This window comes from Podarcis filfolensis (assembly GCF_964270895.1).
Source record: "Podarcis filfolensis genome assembly, chromosome: 12".
Lineage (NCBI taxonomy): Eukaryota > Metazoa > Chordata > Lepidosauria > Squamata > Lacertidae > Podarcis > Podarcis filfolensis.
This window is the reverse complement of record NC_139614.1, coordinates 40,430,168-40,454,413: the sequence shown is the minus strand read 5'-3', so window position 1 is coordinate 40,454,413 and position 24,246 is coordinate 40,430,168. Positions and strand designations below refer to the sequence as shown.

The following is a 24,246-nucleotide window of genomic DNA, read 5'->3' as shown; positions in this document are numbered from 1 at the left end:
TTTTCCATTAGCTGTTATTGTTAATAGTATTGTGCTTTGCAACGGTAGTTAGGCTTTTAATTCCCTATCCTACCTTAGCATCCTTATAATCTTTGTTAGAGAAGATGTAACGCCGACGATCGCAACAGCAAAACAAGGGGGACAAATATTGATTTTGTCCTTTTTGCTCAAATTCACTGGGGCTTATTTCTCAGCAAACTTCTCAGGAACTGGCAGTTCTAATGTGAAGCAGCCATCGTGCAAATTGGAGCAGGGCAGCCTTTATTCCAGATTAGCTAGTCCAGAACTCATTTGCCTCTGGCTGTACCCATCACCTGCGTTTACCCTGACTACCACCAGCATGTGACACCCACCCCAACAGAATCCCCCAAGGGAATTAATTAATAGATCATTTTGCACATGATGCACAGTCCAAAAAAGGCCAAAACTCATGCAGATCCTCCATATCTTCCTCTAGTTCAAGGCATTTGGTCTTATTTGAAAACAGTATCAAGCTTTTCTCATTATACATAAAGGTTATAGAAATGTGTTTGTCATGACAACTCACTTGGGAAACTAAGGGGAGCAGAACTTCAGAAAAGCAATTTAATGTGACATGAAGACCTGCTTTTCAAAGGGGAAAATGCTTTTTTTAAAAAAATCCTTTTGCGTGACCCTCACTGGCTCTTTGTATGCTGACCAATATGTATGAATAATCGACAAGAAGACCGTCTAAGAGCAAGCAGCTTGTGTACACATTATCTATGAGGGGCCTAATTCTGAAGCTCCCCATGTAGATAGGGGCCTTCCGTTGGTCACATGGCGTTTCTTCTCCACCCACCAATTCAGAGTTTCATGTAAATAGTGGGGATACATAAAATGCCATCTACTGAAGAATAGGAAACCTCTTTCACACAGAGAACTCTGTAGGTACAACACATCCCACCTTCCACCCCCAAGTGAGTTCAGTTTCAGGTGGGGTCAGTTGTTTCCAAATCTGCATCTTGAAAGCATATTATTTGACTTGACAATATTATTCTTGGCCTTCAGCTTAGACAGTACAGTACAGACCGTGTTAAGGGCAGGATATGGGAAAATGATAAATAAAGAGATGTTTCCTGTATGAAATGAATGGTCTTTGTTCATCACAGAATCATGCTTGCGGGCTGAAATGCTAACAAGTCTCAGAGTATGTTTTAATCAAGCAATGTTGGCTTATTTATTTCAGTACCTACCTCTGTCCCAACCACTCCTGACAGCAACCTTGTGGATGAGTGTGATGATGACCAAGCAAACTGCCACAGCGGAACAGGTGATGACTTCCAGTTGACAGGTGCAGAAACCATCCACATTCCATTGCAACGCCATTTTTTTTCAGTCCAATCCCAGTTGCAATGTTTGCTTTGCCTCTATCACTCACAATAAGAAAGCATGACACATGCATGACATTTTTTGTTGGGCGAGCATTGCCACAGCTTACATATATTCATTTTTATGTGCATGACAATTAAAGGAACCTGGAGTGGGTCAGTCACTTGTCTTTTAACCAATGAAACCATTAATTAATTGATCCAATTCAGATCTGTTTTCCAAGATTTAAATCTTTGTTCCTTTTTGAGATAATGAAGTATGTATCTAATAAACATATGGTTCATTAAATAAAATCTAACATTCATTTCTGGGTTGTATGTGGCCTTAAGTACAGCAATGTATAAAGGTGGCATACAATTAACCAATTACAGCTTGCAAGCCTAATGAAAATCTAGGGTCTTTTAAATTTATTTGTATGATTTCCCCCAGGTGATATTTTAACACAGATGTAGACTAATCAGTTATCATTTAACTGTCCTTTTCCAAAGAGTAGTTGAATGGGTAAGTATAGAATCATAGAATCATAGAGTTGGAAGAGACCACAAGGGCCATCGAGTCCAACCCCCTGCCAAGCAGGAAACACCATCAGAGCACTCCTGACATATGGTTGTCAAGCCTCTGCTTAAAGACCTCCAAAGAAGGAGACTCCACCACACTCCTTGGCAGCAAATTCCACTGTCGAACAGCTCTTACTGTCAGGAAGTTCTTCCTAATGTTTAGGTGGAATCTTTTTTCTTGTAGTTTGGATCCATTGCTCCATGTCCGCTTCTCTGGAGCAGCAGAAAACAACCTTTCTCCCTCCCCTATGTGACATCCTTTTATATATTTGAACATGGCTATCATATCACCCCTTAACCTCCTCTTCTCCAGGCTAAACATGCCCAGCTCCCTTAGCCATTCCTCATAAGGCATCGTTTCCAGGCCTTTGACCATTTTGGTTGCCCTCCTCTGGACACGTTCCAGTTTGTCAGTGTCCTTCTTGAACTGTGGTGCCCAGAACTGGACACAGTACTCCAGGTGATGTCTGACCAGAGCAGAATACAGTGGCACTATTACTTCCCTTGATCTAGATGCTATACTCCTATTGATGCAGCCCAGAATTGCATTGGCTTTTTCAGCTGCCGCGTCACACTGTTGGCTCATGTCAAGTTTGTGGTCAACCAAGACTCCTAGATCCTTTTCACATGTACTGCTCTCAAGCCAGGTGTCATCCATCTTGTATTTGTGCCTCTCATTTTTTTTTTTGCCCAAGTGCAATACTTTACATTTCTCTCTGTTAAAATTCATCTTGTTTGTTTTTGCCCAGTTCTCTAATCTGTCAAGATCGTTTTGAAGTGTGATCCTGTCCTCTGGGGTGTTAGCCACCCCTCCCAGTTTGGTGTCATCTGCAAATTTGATCAGGATGCCCTTGAGTCCATCATCCAAGTCGTTGATAAAGATGTTGAATAAGTATAATCTTAGAGCTAAGGTGCATCTTGTCTGTGACAGAGTTTCATTACAACCTGGGGAGATTTCTGTCAGTTTCCATTTAGCAATGAGGTCATTTAGGACTGGGGGCAAGGAAAGTCTTCTATACCATTAGCATACACAATTTTGCCTGAACTGAAACTCAGTGGTGGTCTATCCTTCTTACTTCTTCAAAGTCACACCTAAGTCTGTACAGTACTGTTAAGCACAAGAAAGGAAAAAGAAGCTGTAGAGAGCAAAAGTCTCCCATGGGCTCACTTTTATGAAGACCAGAGTGTATCTGTTTCTTTTATATACCATAATTAGCTTGGCTTATGTAGCTGTTTGGAACTCTCTTCTCCCATAAGGCTATATGTCTGATCTGCTGGATAGAGCCTATGTTAGCCAGAGCTAGATACCTACGAATAAGTGGCCTCATTTCCCTCCTCCTACAAGTTACTGCATGATCGCTCCCTTATGAGCTGGAGGGCTAAACATTTATTGTTTCCTACATAGCAGTGCAGCTTGCATAGCTACGTTTCCAAGACAGTTAAAATCTGGCAGTGCATACTCGGAGGACTTTAGATAACCTTAGCCAGGTAGCAAACAGTTGTTTAGGGACTTGGGATGGGTTTTAGTTTCCCCTTTAGTCAGCAATTAAATGGTGGGGAGAGGGGGGAGACCCTACTAAAGCTAATGAAAAAAATACCTACGAAAGCAAATACACTCATTATTTAAGTGTTTGCCTCATTCTGAATCTCACGTTCTTCCCCCCTGAAAATAATTACTAAAAACAGTGTAGTCTTTCTATATATTATACACACACCCCACACAGTTGTAGTGCATGCTTTTCACATTACAGTTTCTCAGGCTGCCTTTGCTGCTTCTTATGTAAGTCAAGTGTAACAAAATACCCTTCAAAAAAGCTGCAAAAGTGCTTAGAAGTTCAGGAAGCCCTCAGCATTGAAAAACATCCCGCTGCCTCTTTCCTGGCCTTTCTGACTACAGAAGCCTGCACACAGCTTCAGTGCTACTAGATGGAAATTATGGCATTGAATAATATTCTGTAGGAGGCTTTTAAGATAAAGGACCATATATACCCCACCCCATGGGTACCACCGCCAAGTCCCAAAGCCACATCTCTCATCCATTCAACCCAAATCTAGATTTGCCATTAAGACAAACCAGTGGGGGCAAGAAGAAAAATGTATGAACAAGCTGGTTTCCAAACTTCCCATTGATCTTGCCTTTCTGTTATTTTTTTATTCCACTTCATTGAGTTGCTTTCCATCTGGTTTCAAGACATTAAGAGACAGGAAAAAACACTGGGCTGGTTCAACATCCCTCTTCCCCCCCAAAAAAACCAACCCTATTCCATATCTGGTATTTTCCTCTTGCAGAGGCATGCAATTACTCTCCACCTGACCCCTCTGCCTCTCAGGGCCAAAGCAGACATGTGTGTGTTTACTCACTAATTTGACTATAATGAAGAGGTCTACTTTTATCCCTAAATGGAGTGGGCCACAGACAGGAGTGCCCCATACCTTACCTCTCTACATTCTGCTGCTTTTATCTGCCCCCTCCCACCCAATGACACAGCTGGGGGGAGAGCCTTCAAGCAGCAAGACCTGGGTCAGTGTCTGGGGGCCAAACCTGTCATGGGCCTGGAGCTCAGATGGGCCCATCAGTGATCCTGCCAACCCCACCGCCGTCACTGCTTTGACCCCTGCTGCCATACGGGCCATTGTACAGCTCTACTGCTGATTGCTTCCACTGCCAGGCACTTTTGTATTCTGTACCCATCAGACCTAATGGTATATATGGAAGGAAGAGAGATCAAAACTCATAGCTCATAGCTCAATACTTTGTGACTAATGGTCCATCACATTTTAAAACCAGGATAATAAAGTCAATATTATTTTACGTTACTATTAAATTGATATTTTTATTATTATTACTTCTGTTACTATTATTAGAAATCTACAAGGAAAAGTAAACAAATCATTGCATTAATAAATCTAGTAAACTGATTGATTGATAGAAACCTAATCATTACATTAATAAATAAATCTGTGTGTAGTGCAATGCAAGTGGGTGAGTTTATGTGATAGAATACAGGCGCAAGCTTTAAAACAGTATTAGTCTAGGGCAGATGAGTATCTTTGTACATTTTTCTGCCTGCAAAGGGTTTGGGACCCACAAAGAGTGCTCCTCTTGCTTTTTTATTTCTTTAATATGGAGAGTTTACGACTCATGCTCCTAGGGTTCTATTAATTGCACACAACCCAGAAAACCTAATTGCCCAAGTGCATCAAAATAAACTTGCCTAAGTTGTATAATTGCAACTGCACTTTATGCTAATTGCTACTTTTACCAGGCCGATAAAAATTTTCAGTTAATAAAGGCAAACATTTGTAATGCATGCATATTTTGTCCTATATATATCCTGCATGTCTGACTTGTACCTTCACCACTCACTCTGTATCGCTCTTTCCTTGGCGTGAAAGTATTATAGCTTCATTAAACCTCATCACAATCATTATAGCACTTTAAATGTTTCCCTGCAGCGATAGGAGGAAGGCTTGGTTGATCATAATCAGTGGCTTATTACTTGATACATTTGGTCCTGACTTTTCTCTCCCTTTTTTCCAAAGCCTTTATCTATATGCTTAGAAGAACAAAAATACATTTATTACATGATAAACTAATCATGGACTTCAAGAATTTCACTAGGATGGTTAATTATACGAACAAGTTCTGGTGATAGGATACTGGTAAATTATCTAATTGTCCCTTGAACACTTATTTTTGGAAGAATTGAGTTAGAATACACAGCAACAACCATGAACCACTCTCTAATTGACCCATGTGGAATCATGTAAATATCTATTGCATGTGAAATGTCCACCTTGCAAGACCATCACTCACAACTGCACTTGTCATTTGCCTTCTGTTGTGATCTGTTGCTAAGGAAAGAGTGAGACATATTATGTTCCTAAGACTTTTCATGCCCCACAAATACACCCATGAAGCCGTTCGAAGGCATTGGCTCCTTGAGCAAATCCATGCAGGAAGTTACTGTGATTCTGAATTTGCTTGGGGCTTGTTTTTTGTATGGCATCCTACTCAACCAACAGGAAAACTGTCTGTGGACAAAATCGGCTCCCTCAGCCAGTAAATCGAGTAAACCCTCAGTCAGTAAACCCCAGAGTGGTCCACGACTGGACTTAACTGTCAGGGGTCCTTTACATTTCCAAGTAACATGTTTCCAAGTAACATAAATGAGTTCATGTCCATTGGACTTGCGATGTGGCCTTCTATAAATCACCCTCAGTCGCTTCCTCTGTAAAGAGGATCAGTTAGTTAAATGTGTATGTTTGTGTCCAAGATCATAAGTCTGAAGAAGTTTTTCAAGTATTATCCCTCTTGACAAAGAAAACCAAATCTTGAGTGTTTCGATTTTGGGGTTAATTTATGCACGAATGCTCACATAGCTAGATGCATAAGCAAGGAACTTTTCTAAGTTATTTACATATCTACTTTTTCTGTTCTATGTGACATATCATATGCAATTCCTTTTCAGGCAGTACCACAGCCGTGATAACAGAAAACCCAACAGCAGCTGACACTACAGTACAGCCAGGTATAATGTTTTTCTTTTCTTTTAAAAAAGTGTTTCCAGTTAAAATAGAGTGCATTTCACAATTGCTATCTTGTGCCAAAGACAGATATAATGAATTGCAGGACTCTCTGGCTTTCCATCCCTTCAAACTCTCTGAAGTATAAAGTAGCATCTGGTCTCCAAGCTCAGTACAGTAAATATTTTACTCCTTCCATCCACATGTATATGCAGCACAGAACTAGCTTCCCGTCTGTGTCGTTGCATGCCAAATGGTGACAATACTACCCAAAAATTCACAGGCCAAATTCACGCTGCACTTTCTGAGGTGAGGGGGTGTGTGAATGAATAAATAAATTGTATCTCTTCTGTGACAGAATATGTGTTTGCAAACTAAAAAGGAACAAAGGCCATAAATAACTGAGGAGGAGGCCATCCTATTTTTAGCTTCCACCATTCTGCAAAACCCGACCCAAAAAAGCAGTGTGTGTTCGTTTTTCCCCCACCACGGAGTTGGCAGTTTTACAATATTCTTTTCTAGCAAGAATCCTTGAAAAGAGTTGTGCAAAGTGCTACGATAAACTTGGGCAGAGAGGAGAGAAGCTGTTAGTGGCAGCTGGTCCTTTCTCCCCCTCAATCAATACAATAGCTAATAGCTTTTTGAAAAGCTCTTAATTTGCAGTTACATGGGGCTTCATAGTAGGAGTTCTGGCCATTTTTAATATCCTGTATGGCTTGAAAGGAGAGAAAGAAAGAGCATTTCCCCAAAGTTCTCCAACAGTGATCAGCACCAATGTTAATTTTGTTGTTGTTAATAATTGTAAAGATGGGAACTGGTCACTCCTCGGTTACTCACATTTCCTTTATTAGACTGCAGTCAGGCACAGTCTCCAAAGTAATTTATTAGCAGGGTGTGTATGTGTGTGTAAGTATTTCCACTACAACATGACACTGGGGGCTTTGCTACAAGCAAAACATAAATGTGTTAACAGCATTCATGCTTCCTTAAAGACAACTGTGTTTCAGGCCTGATTAGCCAAAAGAGAAGGTGGTTAATTGCAAGGTTGTGTCTCTTAACCTTTGGATTTCCATGTCATGAAGGTGAACACTTTCCCCAGCTCCAAACTGTTTTCTTCCTCCCAAGATTGTTCAGTCAGCATAGGCTATTGTGAGCAACATCCTGCCCTCTTATTTCTTGAGACAAACACATTTGTATCTGTGCTTTTGCAGATATTGTATTGATGGGACAGACATTATATTGGCAGTTACATTACTAGATGGTTTGATTACTTTCAAGTACGTGTGCATTCTGACATTTATAGGAAAGTCCTGAAAGTATCTTTTATATAAGCTTCCAATTTAAACAAAAAGATGGGCTCTCTCACATTTCCTAGGTCTCATTTTATTTCCCAAATGATCCCACTACCACCTTCCCTGCGCAGTTTAAGGAAGCAAGAACTAAAGTTGCAGAACTAATTTATTACTAGGGAATGCATGCAGTGTCCAGTGCTTGCATTCGGGGACAAATGGAAAACCAAACTGAATGGTCCCCATTTAGCTCAATTTCCATTTGTCTCAAAATGTCCGCTCAGGGGATATGAATGGACACCAATGGGAGTCTCACTCAAGACTCACATTCCTGCCCGTTTTTGAAGGAAGGGAAAATGCGAGGGCAAGGAAGCACATCCTGCAAGCGTTAGCTGAATGCCACCCCTTGCAATAAGTCATGGGCCTGTTCAGCACTGTGGGGTAGATGCCAGAGCTACACTCCATTCAAGCGTCCATTCATGCAAGAATTGCAAACTCCCTGCATGCCAAGTTCAAGCTCTTTCTTGCGATTCAGCAAAGTACATGACATTGAGACATCAAAGTGGTGGAGGCTTGAGAAGTGTAGGCTGGAGGAATGAGCTGAATTCCTTCAGGAACCTGCAAAAGCAACATGGAAGAAGAAAACTTACAAAGTGCTTGGGCAGAAATGTTCTGATCCTTTTGCATGTGTACCCTGAGAATCGAGTCTCACTGAGGGCAATCAGGCTTACTCCCAATTAAGCAAACATTAGGAGTGCAGCTGTAAACCTTCTAAGGACACCGCATATATTTTTCCAGGTGTCCGTTGTCACGCTGCAGCAGCTCCTTGCTCTAATCAATGTTCTTCACACTACTGTAAACATTTAAAAAGTAACATTTGCAGGGGCACAGATAAAATTGCCCTGTCAAGGCACTGAGCTGCTGCTGCTGCTACTGCTGCCAGTTGGCGACAATTGGTGACAGTTAGTGGCCTCCATGTGAGAGCCATAATGTGCAAGCCACCCCTTTGTCAAGAGCTCCCAACTGCTAAAAGTCCATGCCCAAATTAAAAGTTGCATAGAGTGTTTCGAAATTATTCTCTTTATTCAAATGTTCACCTTCTTGTAAATGGCGTTGGGTTATAGCTAGCATTGGTCTTGCCCAGAGAAGGCACACTGAAATTAATGAGCATGGCTAACAGGCCCACTGATTTCAGTGGCTCTGCTCTGAGTAGTGCTTCATTTGATACAACCCTTTGTGTCTCCAAAGTGGATATTTGATTGGTGGCATCCCATCCCTTCTTGCTTAAAACAGATGAGTGCAAAAAAAAAAAAAAAACCACGAGAGGGGACCCTGTGTAGACCAAGATAGACAAATGGTATTGCACAGAATTTGTCCAACTGCTTCTTCATGTGGAGTATTAATGATTCCAGCCAAGAGCAAGATGTGGCCAAGAAACGCAGCTGTTGGCTACTCTCACAGGCCAGATTTGTTTTAATTACATAATGCCATGTACCTCTATGCTTGTTAAAGAGTCATATGGAGATTTTGCTACACATCACCCATTAACTCTAATTCAAACAGCTTGTTAGGCAACTAGTGCCACCGTATTTGCTGTTTTTCTCTGTACCTCTGGCAAACTGAAAATGTAGGAATTTGTAGGGGGGGGGTTCTGAGCAAAGCAAGACCGGTCCTGCACTTCTGGTTCTGTTGACTCAAGGCAGTAGCTCGACTGCTAAGTCATTTTCAGATGCCAGCCCTGAAAGCCTAGCCAAGACATTCAGGGGCTTATTTCAAGTGCTCTACATATAATGGAATCATTTGGAATATTGCAAACCAGCAAGCTTGTACTCACTTGAATTGGCATTTGCCTGCAATATATTTGCCTCATCACTTGGCCATCTTTTAAATTGCCTAACTGGGCATTTTAGACATCTGCTGCTTTCGTGCGTGTGTGTTTCATGAGAACATCTGCACTAAAATCACAAATGGGCAATTGTAAATTAGCATCAATTAATTGAAATAGTATGTTCAATTAAGGTTTGTGAGCAATGAGGACTGCTACCTGAGTTACAATGGAATATTTGAATTATTGTGCAGTTCAACAGGCAGAAAACAAATTTAGCTGGCATGAATTCCTTCATATTGCATACCTGACCCACACCTATTCTGTAATGTTAGTGTGCAATATTTTTCAGGCCCACAAGGGCCCATATTTAACCCAATTCTGCAAGTTGCCACTTACATTGGGGGTTTCTTCTCCTCCTTCTCATTTCAAAAAATTAAATGCAATTGATGCAACCTACCAGGTGTGGGTCACAGTCCATCCGGTGAAATCTGATGCAGTATGTTTTCATTATCACAAGAATGCTGATGGTGTAGGGTTGCCCTGCATTACCTCATTCCTGGTGAAAGAGAATTGAATTGTTGCACTATCAATCTTCCTAGTTGAGCTTGAAACATCATCAGTCACAACAGCAAGACAATATTTCAAACATGAGTTCATGTTTGAGATTATGGGAGTTTCTTTTCATTCTTTTGCTAATTAGGGATAGGTTTTTTTTAAAGTTGGATGATGTCTTTAGATATTGACCTTCTTAATGTTACCTGGTTGAGAAAGAGAGGAGGGTTATTAATTTAGGAGTTGTCCATGGTCAAGTGGGCATTTTCTCCCAACAATGAAAGTATATTACCTATTTTGAAACTTTTTTCTGAAAATCCCAAAAAACAAAAACAAAAAAGGATTCAGTTGTGCGGAATTTGTTTTTACATTAAAGTTTCAGGCTCCATTGAAAGATAACAAACTATTTCATGTAAGACTACTAGGCAGAACTAGACAAAATCTGGAAACAAGATATGATCTCATCCAGACCAAAATAAGCTACATAATACCAGACTTCCCTTGTTTTACAGGGAGCTTCTTTTGAAGCCTATTTTGTATTTAGTTGGCTGTGGGCCACATTTGTCTCTCATCCTTTCCAAATGTATTCATTTAAATGCTGCCATCTTGTGGGCCAATTAAAGTGCACGCAAAATTTTTTTGATTTATTTACTTATGCTCATTGTTACCACCTACAATATACTGTATGATTTGCAAAAGTAGAAAATAAGCCCCATCCCCACTAATTCCCCTGGCACACCACCCACTATTCCACCACGCAGCACAAAACCTCCACGTAAAAATCTGGCAAGCCAAAAACTTATACCGCCTAGCAGACTTCTACAAAAAAACCACCCATATCAACACAAGAAATACAAAACAAACTAGGGGGCACCCAAATGCCCCGGCTAACACACCACCAATTACATGCCCTCTTAAATAATCCAGTAGTAAAATCAGCAGCAACTAAGCCCTTGACAACCTTTGAAAACCTCCTCCTAACAACAAAGAGACGCCCGTACTTGTGAAAGTTCCTCACACATTTTAGAATGCTAATTTTCCAGGGTTCTAAAACACACAGAGAACCCCTATGAGTGCAGGAATCTCCCCATTGCAGACAGTCACCAACCACAAGTTGAGGGACATCTGAAATGGTAAAACAGTGTTGGTCCCAGCACGCTTCTCCTTGCTGCCACCTTCACATACTTCCTTGACACCTCATTACAATGCTTGAAGATGGCTACAGACCACATCTGCATTTAGGTGCACATCTGGATACAAATCTAGAATCTGGAATGCATGGATCTTCTTATCTGCGTTGTGGTGCAAAAAATAGCATTCTGAAATCAAAACATAAATCATTCTTCTAACACTGAGAATAGTCTTTCTGGAATGCTGAGAAACTCTTGAAGCACATGCTCAGGAAGCAGATGGAGGAAACAGATTATTTAAATGTAGAGCAAGAATTGATGCATTGTGGATACCTTTCTGTGGTTGCCTGGTACAAATAGGATATGAAGTCCATCAAGAAATTCTCTTAATAGTGTTTTCACATGTAGAGCATTCCCTGATATTGGAAGAAACTGGACAAGATTGCTCTTATGCAAATCTCTCTGTGCACAATGGAGCTCCCATTGCCAGATTGAAACAACAGAATGAATTTGAGAAGGAAGTGACATTTGTTAAACATTGGGGGGGTGCTTTCCATTTGGACACTGTGTGTTAAAGTCTAAATTATAAATGGTGTTCTTTGTTGTCCATTTGTGATTTATTATGGACGTTGGCAGATCTATTGATGATATCATGATATCATTGCTTACCTGTGTCCCTGGCTTACCAAGTAGTAGCAACAGGCAGTTAACAACCCACCACTTTTGTGTTCCCACAGTGGCCTTGACTGCTGCTAGTTTGGAACATTGTGGGAACTTCAAAATGGCAGGCAGCTCAGAGATGGCTACTGCAGGCTATGACAATGCTCCTGCTGTTCACTGTCCTCCACTGTCCGGTGGAGGAGACCACGGGTGTAAGAGGGGACCCAATACTAGAGGGCACATTGCCATGCAGCCCTCACATCTGGCACCAGCCTTTTCATTGTCCTTTCTTTTCTGGTTTCTTCCAAGTCATACTTTGCTGTTACATCTAAAGCAGCAAACTGTAGCTTGCCCTTGCCCTACAACAAGGGTTGTAAATCATGATTTGAGCTGCATTCCAGCCTTGCTCACATAGCATAACACCATGATTTGGTGTTACATGTGAACCAAACCATCACCCTCTAACCATTTTCAGCAAATGGTGCAAGAGCCAGATGAACATTGCCTAAAAATGTTGGGCAGACATTGACAGAGCATTAGGGATGGGTGTTCTATTTGTGGGGAGGGGCATAAGAGAAAAATGTGCTGTTATTAACTTACCAGCGTAAGTAATTCTTTCTCTCTCTCTTCCTCCCATTCCTTCCTCCATTGCTGAAGAACTCCCAGCATATGGTTTCAACTGTGGTTTTGGCTACAGTTCTCAGAAGACAATCTGCCGTTGGGAGCATGACAGCCAACTGGACCTGCGGTGGGCAGTGGTCGCCAGCAAACCAGGACCCATTCAGGACCACACAGGTAAAGTAGGGTTCACAGCTGAACTAGCAGTGGCGGGAGAAAGAGAGCACTGTGTTCAAAATCAAAAGGCCTTCCAGGGAACGGTATTTCAGGTTACTGAATTTCACACCGACAACAACAAAAAAGAACTGTGCTCTTTTAGGTTCCTTCCTAGGATTATGGTCAAATTGAACTGAATGTGCTACAGCTATTCCAGAGCCTTTTGTCTCCTGTATGATTTTCAAGAATACCTGGATCAAGCTATATATGTTACAAATATATCTAGAAGTCCCTTAGCAGCACCTCAAGCCATCTCATGCTTGATACTTGATACCTTCCAAATGTAATAAGCAATGGGGCATTTTGTGACCCACGTGTGCCTCAATTATTGGTCTCCTTTTCATCTATGCAAATGTCAAATGTGCTGGCTGTGACCCCCCTCCTCCCATCTCCATTTTCTGCAGCCCCTCTCCCTCCCTCTTTTTACTTAATGAGAATGACAAGGAAATTAGACAAAATTGGGCTCCTTAAATTTAGAGACGCTTTCAATTGAATCCTAAGACAAGTACATTTAGTTTTATGGGGCAGAAGGGGGGGAAACTTATAATACTTTGACTATAAATGGTACTGTACAAATAAATGGCATCAAATTAAGCAAAAGGCAGTTATCTGAAACGAAGGCTGCAATAATGGGGAAAAATTGATGCAAAGTAAAATGAAATGACTTAGTGAGATCTGACATTGAAGGGAGGTTAAAAGCCATGTTAGCCATGGACTGACAAAATCTAAAAGGCATGCATAAGTTGAGCACTAATTAAGACAAAGTAGGCAGAGTTCCTGACCCAGAGCTGCAATAATATTCTTGAAATGAAAAATATTTGAACTTTGCCATCAGTGTCTGGAGGCAAGCACAACTTGTCCTCTCATTGAAAGGTTGTGGAAAAAAATGATACTCCTTAAATGTGGTTTTGTTATCATCAGGTTTTCGAGTTTCAGGTGCCTTTTGCATTCCAGCGCTGTAATCTGGAAACGTTTTCACAGAAACATCACAGTTCTGGTTTCTTCTTTTCTGCAAAAAAAAAAAATCACAGTTCTGGTTTCTTCTTTTCTGTCTTGCCAGTTTGTAAAAGGCTCTGTGCCACACACCACAGCTGCTTTCTATATTTTACACAGAGAAGCGGAGCTATCAATGCATTGGGGGGGGGGATTTTAATCTAATAAATTAACTGCAAGATCACTGTAGGGAATGATTCCAGAACTGCAAGCAGGAATGCTGAATGGCACAAGTGTTTGGGATCAGGGTACAAGATGTCTTGAATTCCTTCGGAAAATCCATGTTTCACATATGTTTTTCTGCCATCTTGCTTCCGTTAAGTATAACCGGGCCAAAATGTGCTTGAACGAGTTGCTAAGGCTGCCATTTTGTTTCCTTTTGTTTGTTTGTTTAATTTATACCCTGCCATTCCTCCAGTGAGTTCAAGGCAGTGTACATAGTCTTCCTCACCCCCGTTACATCTTCACAACAACCCTGTGAGGTAGGTTATGGTGAGAGTTGGTGACCAGCCCAAGATTTCTCAGTGTATTTGATGGCTGAGGAGAGATGTGAAAAGTGTAGCCTCCTATGGTCCTACACCACACAGGGTCTCTCTTTACAAACTCAAAACTATACCGCCTCCTCCCACCAATTCCTTCTCTCGTCCTGCCTGTTATTGACCCTCACTAGCTGCACCAAGCAAGAATCCACCACAGACAGGCAGAAATAATAAAGAAATAAGTTCCTCTCAACTGTCAGAGCCTCCACTACAACCAGCTGGAAAAGCTCATCCTCCGGTCGAGTCCTTCGGAATCGCCTCCGACGATGATTAATGACCTGAGCTTCTGATAAGGCTGCAGGCACGTTCCCTCATTACGCAGAGTATCCAGCAGCAGGGAAGGACGAGAAATATAAGCTACATTGCAAAGAGTTTTATTTCTCGCTACGCAGACAGAAAAGAAATATACATGCTCTCTCTGTGAAAGGCAGAGAGCAACTGGAAAACAAAGGAACAGGAAACCAGTAAACATCACATTCGTCTCCTGTCTTCCGTGAGACTTCCAACAGTCTGGAATGTCTGGAATGCAAAACAGAGTCTTGTGACTCCAAGCACTGCACAGTGGCACAAACAGAAACCTAACATCAACTGGGGCTTGTTTTGCTAAGCAAACTCACAGCCTCCTTCTGTGGCTCCATGGTCCCTCCAGCTTATCCTGCCTATTTATGCATAGTGTCCCATCGAGACTCTCGTCCTTTCTGCCAACACCATCTTTTCAAAACATGTTGCCCTCCAGGCATATTGGACTGCAACTCCCATCATCCCTGGCCATTGTTCACATTGACCAGGAACTGATGAGAGTTGTAGTCCAAAGGGCAACAGGTTGGGGAAGGCTGGTCCACACCATCACCTGAATGATCCACAGTGCCACATGTTCTCTTTTATGGAACAGGAATACAGATGAAGGAACAACCTTGACTTACTTGAAAGGAATCGATGCAGCCAGAGGCGAGAGCACAGGGTAACCTGCAAGACACTTCCATTGCAAATCTATTTTTCTAAAAAGGCTAGATTAGTTTTGGAATACTTGAGGTTCATCAGGCTTAAGGGAACCAAAAGCGGGCCATTATTTCTAATGCAGTATGTTTGTCACAGCAGGAGATGGCAATTTCATTTACTCACAAGCTGATGAAAACCAGAAAGGCAAAGTTGCACGGCTCATCAGCCCCATCATCAACCCGCAGAACTCTGCAGTCTGCATGACGTTCTGGTATCATATGCTGGGCGAACAAGTTGGCACACTGAGGATCAAGCTGCGGTACCAGACGCATAGAGAGTATGATCAGGTCTTGTGGATGCTGGCTGGAAATCAGGGAAACAGCTGGAAAGAAGGCCGGGTCCTGCTCCATAAGTCTGCAAAGCATTATCAGGTAGGCAAATAAATACAGGCACAAATGTCCCAAACTTTTGGCTTGAGGATAGTGGGTGTGGCTGGGGAGGCAATGTAACCTGGAGTGAGTCCTGAGAGCCACAGAGAAAGGGCAGGAGAGCCCATGATTTGAGTTCTCCACCCCTGAATTAAAATTATCTCAAAATGGGAAAGACTTCTCTCAGCAGAAGACCTTGAAGAGCCATTGCAGTCAGTGCTGCTCTGACTCAGTATAGGCAGGTTCACGTGTTCATCAAGCCAGGGCCAAGCACCTGCTGCATTTGTGCCCTGATCTATTATGGGCATTCAGAGTTTGCAGTCTGTATCCCGTGGCAGACAGTTGAGTGCAATTGTGATGTTAAACTTTTAAAATGTCACCTTGTTTCTTCTGGAACAAGGATTGTTTCTCACTCCAACTTCTCAGTTTCATTATCTTAAAATGTTACATAACCACCTTCCAGCCACGCTTCCATATTGTAAAACAGGATGAAAGTACAGTGGTACCTCGGGTTACATACACTTCAGGTTACATATGCTTCAGGTTACAGACTCCACTAACCCAGAAATAGTACCTTGGGTTAAGAACTTTGCTTCAGGATGAGAACAGAATTTGTGCTCCGGCGGCACAGCAGCAGCAGGAGGCCCCATTAGCTAAAGTGGTGCTTCAGGTTAAGAACATTTTCAGGTTAAGAACGGACCTCCGGAACGAATTAAGTACTTAACCCGAGGTACCACTGTACACAAATATAATAACAATACAAATAGACAGTACAAAGCTGCTGCAGCTAGAACAACTATTAAACTTTGAAAGTGTGGAAGAATTCTTAAAATAGATTCTTTCCCTGGCACTAAAAAGGTAGCAAAGTTTGTAGCAGCCAAGCCTCCTGAGAGAGCGAATTCCACAACTCCTTCACTACCTCTATTGTTGCTAATTCATAACTCCAGAAAAGCTGAGAAACCTATGATATATCTTCAGCCTTGATAGGTAGACACACAAATCATATGACTCTGTACTCTTCAGTGGCATGTTGGCCTAAGGACTGGTTAAGGATTCTGCTTCTAGCTATTAACTGTAAACAAACAAACAAGTCATTTAATTTTTCCAGGTGATGGTAGAAGGAGAAATTGGAATAGGAAATGGAGGAATTGCGGTGGATGACATTAACTTTGACAACCACATAGCACCTGAGGAATGCCGAAGTGAGTATAATCTGACAGGAGCTACCAGACAACTCATTCAGAGCACTATTAATTCTGATAATGGCAGCTTTGTAAATAGATACAGGATCCTGCCTCTATGTAGTAAATTCTTTATAATTATTTTTCTGACCTCAGTGTTGCTGCAGCTTACCTGGGCAGGGCATGGGATGCAGGTGGCGCTGTGGGTTAAACCACAGAACCTAGGACTTGCCAATCAGAAGGTTGGCGGTTCGAATCCCCGCAACGGGGTGAGCTCCCGTTGCTCGGTCCCTGCTCCTGCCAACCTAGCAGTTCGAAAGCATGTCAAAGTGCAAGTAGATAAATAGGTACCGCTGTGGCGGGAAGGTAAACAGAGTTTCCGTGCGCTGCTCTGGCTCATCAGAAGCGGCTTAGTCATGCTGGCCACATGACCTGGAAGCTGTACGCCAGCTCCCTCAGCCAATAAAGCAAGATGAGCGCTGCAACCCCAGAGTCGGTCACGACTGGACCTAATGGTCAGGGGTCCCTTTACCTGGGCAGGGCAAGTGTGGGGCAGAGGAGCAGTAATGAAGTTGGGGCTAGGACTACACATGGGCATGAGCATCCATGCACCCTCAACATTGCTGTCTCCTTGCTCCACCTCAGTCCAGGTAAACTGCAGTAACACCCATGTCAGGAGGCTGGCTGCTCCCCAACGCACAGGCTGCTACTGGTAACAAATAGTTTTGTAATGAGTTTTTGGAGGCATATCAGAAGTAGATTTGACGGCAGCTGCCTCATGGCTTCAAATGGAGCTTGTGTTGAAAAGCAGTGCTTGGGGAGGATATTTCCCCCAGAAAAGCAGCAGGTGGGGGGAAAGTGCTGCTTCCCACCAGCAACACAACCCATTCCCTCCCATCACTTTCCAGCTCGAAGACCAGAAATAAGCTTGTTAGAGGGGGAAATAGCCTTGGGAAGGGAATGCAGTGGAGAAGTGGTTGGCAAGTGAAGGATTTAGCACCCCTCCCATCTGCTATTTTTCTGCTTGAAATCATCCCCATCCTCCGTTTATACTATTTATAGCTATTTATAGCTATTACAGCTGTAGACTCCAATCCAGTTCAGCCCTTGGTGGGTGATCTTCTGAATGCATCACAATAACCACTCACATGAAGAAGCTGGTTATTTATAAGAGAGTTGCTCCCTAGGAGTCTAGAAGCTGACCTCCTAGTTAACCTCACACGCTCCTTGTCATTTAGGTGGGTTATTCCTAGATGGGATTGTGGTCGAAGGATTTATATTTCACAGTTCATACAACACACCCAAAATCCCTTGCTTGCGCTCTGCAGCCAGCAAAACTCTTTCTTGACGCTAAGGGCTGCTTGTATATGATTAAGTGTTTTACAGCACCGGGCTCCAAGATTATAAATACAATGAATGAAACATGCTAATTTTGCCTACTGATTTTCATTTTCCAGAGACAGAAGACCCCTGCTGATAACTCTCAAACTGTGCCAAGTTGGGGCAGTGGGAGGGTGTGTTTTTTTAACCTTCCCCTCCCCCCCTTAGCTAATTTTGGGAGACCAGTGTAATGAACAGCTCTGTCAAGCTGACATAATCATGCTCTAAGGCAGGAGGAAAATCCTCAATACCATTATTGCCAGCATGATAGCCAATCAGTATTTGTCACCCTAATAATCAATGTCAATTCTCTTTCCTTCGCCAGAATCAAACGACGCAGGGAGCAAGAAAGCCAAAGTAGAGCCAGATATTAATCAAACAGGTACAGGGTTTAAAATAACGATTTTATTGCCATGTGAATCTTGGCAGCCTATTAATTGATTTTAATCGCCATTCTAGTAAGATCTCTTCTGTGTATTATGTGCAGGGTTTGATTGTGTACACAGCCCTTGCTTCATTTTTACATGAGTTTTTAAAATGTACAAAATCCCCTTGAAAGCTGTTAAGCCTGGGACAGACGGTAGCAGACAATAGTTGTTCATAGAATCAGAGAAATGTAGAGTTTGAAGTATACCCAGGGGTCATCTAGTCCAACCCCCTGCAATGCAGGAATCGCGGCTAAAGAATCCCTGACAGATGGCCTTGCAACCTCTGTTTAAAATAGAATCATATAACTGTAGAGTTGGAAGCTGTTGTTGTTTTTCAGGACATGGCAGGTGGTGTGAGAGAGGGATCGTTACCAGTAGTCTAGGAGCTAACAATCATCATGATGGCAGTAATCAGCAAAATAACATAAATAAAAGGCATAATAAATATGGTAGATACTGAATTATGCCCAGGCTGCTTTGCTGAGAAGTGTGTCTAAACAGTGTTGTTTTTAGGTGATAGCTAAAGTGATACCTCAGGTTAAGAACAGTTTCAGATTAAGAACGGACCTCCAGAACAAATTAAGTTCTTAACCCGAGGTACCACTGTATATACATTATTTACACAATGGATCCCGTGTGATTGGCTGATTCAACTCCCCTTCTGGAGCCTGACTGGACTGTTCCTGCAGGCCAATCAGGTTGCTGAGTCACTTCCTCCAGGAGCCGGATTGGGCGGCTCCTGCAGACCAATCAGGTTGCTGCCTTCTAGGATCCTACCTGCCTATTGTTCTAGGATCCACGCTCAGTACATAACATGGTCCTCTAGATATCCAAATCCAAAACTGTTTTGAAACCAGCACTAGAACTGGGCCCAGAATTAAGTTAAAACACATTGAACACACCCATCCATAAAAACAGAACAAAACAACCCCCATCTCAAATGTATCAAGCTCCATCTTCTGTCACTGAACACACACCATTCACATCCTCACACCAGTCTTTCATTCATTCACTCCCTCAGCTTTAGATGCCCGAGTCACATCCTCACTGTTGCTCTTTGTTCCCCTGCAGGTTTTACTCCTGATTATCATGAGAACGGGGAGACTTTCAACGACAACATCTCCAGAAAGCCAGGAAACGTGCTGAAGACTCTTGACCCCATTCTAATCACCATCATAGCCATGAGTGCACTGGGCGTGCTTTTGGGGGCGATCTGCGGTGTCATTCTGTACTGCGCTTGTTGGCACAATGGGATGTCAGACAGGAACTTGTCTGCCCTGGAGAACTACAATTTCGAACTGGTGGATGGTGTGAAATTGAAAAAAGACAAACTGAACGCACAGAATACTTACTCAGAGGCATGAAGATGTAGGAGCAGCTGAAGAAGTTTTAGAGAATTGAGGCAGAAGAACATGTAACCAGCTTAAGGCTGGGGAACTGTGGATCTTCTATTACTGTACAGCCTGGAAACTGCGTTGGGAACGCTGAGCCAAGCTTTTCTCAGGAGCTTCAGTGAGTGTAACAGATATCCTAAAACTTGGACAACAATCTGTGTTAAACAATCTGAATCATGTACAGTCTACTTCTGTTTCTGTTTTAATTTGAAATAATCAAATGCTGGTGTTGAGACCAAGTATGATTGACTTAAGAAGGGATGTTTTGTTTTGCTTTCCTTTTGCCTTCCCTCCCCGCCTCCCTCTTGGTTTGTTTCCTTCCTCCTTCCAGCCCCCTCTGCAACTTTTGATGAGCAAGTTTTACTTTTTACTGTGCAAAAATCCAAGATGCTGTCACAAAGTGTATTCCGGTGGGGGGTCCTTTAGATGGACACGCTCTCTGTAGCTCAGTGCCCAGAAGAAGACGAAAACATTTGGGAGCAACAGCAACTTGGTGGATTCCTGAACCTGTATTTGTGTATAATTGCTTGTGTTGTGCATAGGCAACGGAGGGTTAGGGGTGCTTTTGAAACAAAACAAAAGTACTGGTAGCATCAGTACTGGTCTAGTGTGTCAGCTCTGTTTACCAAGCAATACAGTCAGAATTTTATTGATGTTTCTCAGTGTTGTGCTAAACTTTGTGCTTGTGAATTCCATGCAAGAAACATGTGCCATCACCCAGAAACAACCGGCGAACCAAGTGTACTGCCTAACACTGTAACAAAAACAAAGCAAAAGTCCTTGGCACTGGCTAGTGTGTGTCCTCTCAAGTGCCTTTTTGTTTGTACTGCTTCTCATTGTGTTATCATCAACTCCAGCTTTGTCTCTCTCTCTCTCCAGTTAAAAGTCCTTGTCCTTATTACTTACCCTAAGGGCTCACTGACTAACGAGAAAGTATATTTTAGTGTAAGTAAACCTTGGGGAGGCAAGGGCTTAAGGAAACGGGACAACCTGGTGGCTTGATTCTTCCATTTCCTTGTATTTCAGTTTCATGTCTCTGGACCATTTTTGTACAAAGCTGCAATATCTCCTGCCTTCCTCCTCCTTTTACGGTTCTTTCATATAGAATGTATTTTCAAATATAAGCGATCTCTCTCTTGCTCTCTCCTCCTCTTTGTCTCTACGTAGATTGTTGCATAAGCATTTGCCATTGCCAAGGAAAGGGAAATGCAGCTTTAATTTGCTGGTAATGGCAAAAATAACTTTATTAGACTTTTGTGTTGTGTTGTGTTTTGTTTTGTTTTTCTAAAGTAAGGGAAATTTCTTAACTCTACCCTCCAAAGTTGAACTTTGGGTTTTCTTGTTAACAGCATAAAGTGACAGTATCTGTTTTTTTCCCCTTAAGTAAGCCATGCATTCATATTCATAGACGGCAATGACTAATTTTTCCTGCAAAGTAAAGGCCATTCTTGCCATCTCTTAGCCTAGCTGTCCAATTTAAAACTGGTCATCTCGATGTAGGATTGATTTGTGCTAATTAGGGTTACACTGATGCTGCTACAAATAGATGGTGCTTATGTTGGCTTGATCAACAAGTTGCTTGCTAAACAAAATTCAGTACATAACATATTAATCTTAAATGAGGACAAAACATTCAAACACAGAATGTACCAAACCACATGGGGATTTTGTTGCAAATTACTCTTCTAAGAGCACTGTGTATACAAATTATTTGTAGGTCCACTTTTTCCCCCCTTCAGGAACAGCTAACTTAATGTTGAAAATAATGTCTATAAAAAGTAATTGATAACTGATGCAATGCATTTAGGAATTAAATGCTTTTCTGAAATAAGATCTTAAATGACCACAAGAGCCACCACAAGGTGATTTTGCCACCTCAGTGCTGTGCATATGGCAAATATTTTGTTCAAATGCACCTTGACATGGTGGGAGCTGGTATTTACTGTAGCAGAGAAAATCTTTGAAAACTCCAGGAATATCGACCACACAAGGCTGTATTTTAGGCTCACTATTTACCATGAGAAAAATCACCTTAACGAAACATAGCATGTGAATCAGCTTTTAGATATCCATCCTATACTGAAATTGGCTCACCTTGCCAGTTAATTATCCCAAAGGGAAGAGCAAGCTGAAATAATTTTTGACTGCACTTGTTTCATGTAATATTTAGTTGTGTTATGTAATTATTGACTCTTCTTTCGTCACATGAGCATCTTAAGATCCGTGACCTAAATGAGTGCAAATATCATTTAAAGTTGGTGGGTTTAATTGCAAAGACATGCACTTGGCAGAACTTGGAAACAATGAGCCAAGCTCACGTTTCGTCATTGAGAAAAACTGGTTCACACAAGCATGAACATACGAATGAAGAAACTGCCTTCCACTGAGTCACACCATTGGTCCATCTAGCCTGATATTGACTATATCAACCTCCCCGAAGTTTCAAGTGAAGAAGGGTCTTTCTTAAGTCTGCTGTATGATAAGCTTTTAAATCTTAAGTGTGCTGGAGATTGACCTGAGCATGTGCTCTACCACTGAACAATGGCATTTCCTTATCACTTTATCTCATCACTTCATTATTCAGCTTGGGGTGATTCTCAGTTAATTCTGTGAACTGTCTCCATAGAAGAATATTGTGTTTTGAGCTGATGCTAGATAATGTGTTTTTAAAAAAAATCTTTGATGCATCATTCACACGTGTGGGTAATCACTTGATATCACTACGAAACACGTCATAAACATGCATGTGTGAACCAACCCTAGTAGAGTACAACCTCTACTATTATTTGGTTCGTATTGAATGCACCAAATGTTATTTAGTGCAGAACCAAACCCAGAAGCGGCACATTCTCTGCTCCGGGGGACCGCTTAAAACCTTTTAAGTGACGTTGCATGGATCTTAAGTTGCTCATGTGAAGAGAGCAGTATCACAAGCCTCTCTCTGGGAGCAACATGGAAGATGCGAGCATGAATATAGACTCATGACTTATCACAGAGGGGAGGGGGAAGCCCAAGCAAACTCATTCAAAAAACATTTCAATTTGTTTAAATGGATGTGGGGTTAGCTATTTGTTTTGTTCTAGTTGGAACAGTAAAGCTTTTGGCTGCAATCCACCAGGCACTGCCAGTGTGCATCCTCCATTTGTTTCAGTGTGTGCCAACTCCACGGAAACAGATCAAGCTCTACAAGAGTAGTGCTTGGCGCATTGCACCCTTTTTCCTATGGCTTCATCTAAAATTTCCCGTGCCAGCAACTCAATGCCTGTGATGGGGAGCATTGGCTGCTGCGCCACTGTCACATCCCGGAATAGGGAAGGGGGAGTTCCGTGAATATTATTCCAGCAGATATGTCAACATAGACCTTTGGAGCTGATGAGCCAGAGTGCAAATTTGTATGAACAGAATAAGGAAACCCCAGTGCTGTGGCTGTTTAATGCTAGAACGGAAGAACAAGGGATATGATTTCTTCAAACAGGAATTGAATGAAAACTGCCCTTTCAAGCAAAGGAAAAATGATACTGCAACTTTAGATGGAAAAGAAAGTATCTTGCACTGATAAATATATTTAAAAAATATATGTTTATAAAGTTATTAATTTGTAAAGGCAGTGTTACGAAATGTTCAGTTTATATTGTTTTAGATTGTTTCATAATTTTGAAAGTGTAAAATAACATATTTTTTTCTTTATCAAAAAAAAAACTTATAAAAATCTTCTGTAGTAAAATGAATTCATTTTACTGGTATATTATTGCTTCATGTTTTGTACCATCATAAAATTTTGTGCGAATTTTTTTACAGAAATTTTTTATTTTCTATGACAATATGACACTTTTAAATTGTTATTTCAAAATGAACAGTGAAGCCTTAACTTTAAATGACGTTTGTATTCTCGGACACTGAGTAGCATTTAAAAAGGGTGGGGGGGGGACACATAGGATTGAATTGTAATTTAAAATTTCCAAACAATGACTACTACATTCCAAAGAAACAGTTGAATTAAACATTTTCATAAAATACCCCATACCTCCATGACTTTTATTACGCTTACAGCTGTACTGGTTTTAAAAAACAGCTTGCCTTTTAAAAGCATCTTTTAACAAGCACAGATGTTAAGATTCTCATCTGCTAGTCTGAAAACTTGCCTGAAAACAGACTAAAACAAAGCAGCACTGAAGGCAATTCCATGTTCAAAATCCACTTCTGGAATGTCCCACATCACATTATGAAGACCAGCATT

General features: G+C 41.7%; 1 protein-coding gene across 11 annotated transcripts in view; it reads left to right on the top strand.

Moving 5' to 3' along the window:
- The window catches only part of NRP1 (neuropilin 1), a 139,763-nt gene extending 115,738 nt beyond the window's left edge, over positions 1-24,025 (top strand). For 4 of the 11 annotated variants that reach the window (XM_083579413.1, XM_083579411.1, XM_083579412.1 and 1 more), the window contains exons 12-18: positions 1,208-1,312; positions 6,380-6,439; positions 12,551-12,688; positions 15,358-15,629; positions 16,735-16,828; positions 18,513-18,569; positions 19,687-24,025. In XM_083579413.1, coding sequence (XP_083435539.1) covers positions 1,208-1,312; positions 6,380-6,439; positions 12,551-12,688; positions 15,358-15,629; positions 16,735-16,828; positions 18,513-18,569; positions 19,687-19,979 — 1,019 coding nt within the window. In that variant the 3' untranslated portion in view covers positions 19,980-24,025. Of the gene's footprint in view, positions 1-1,207; positions 1,313-6,379; positions 6,440-12,550; positions 12,689-15,357; positions 15,630-16,734; positions 17,344-17,530; positions 18,570-19,686 lie in introns of those variants that run through there. The other 7 variants (XM_083579409.1, XM_083579416.1, XM_083579417.1 and 4 more) reach the window with 4 other exon arrangements.
- Positions 24,026-24,246: the final 221 nt, after the last annotated feature.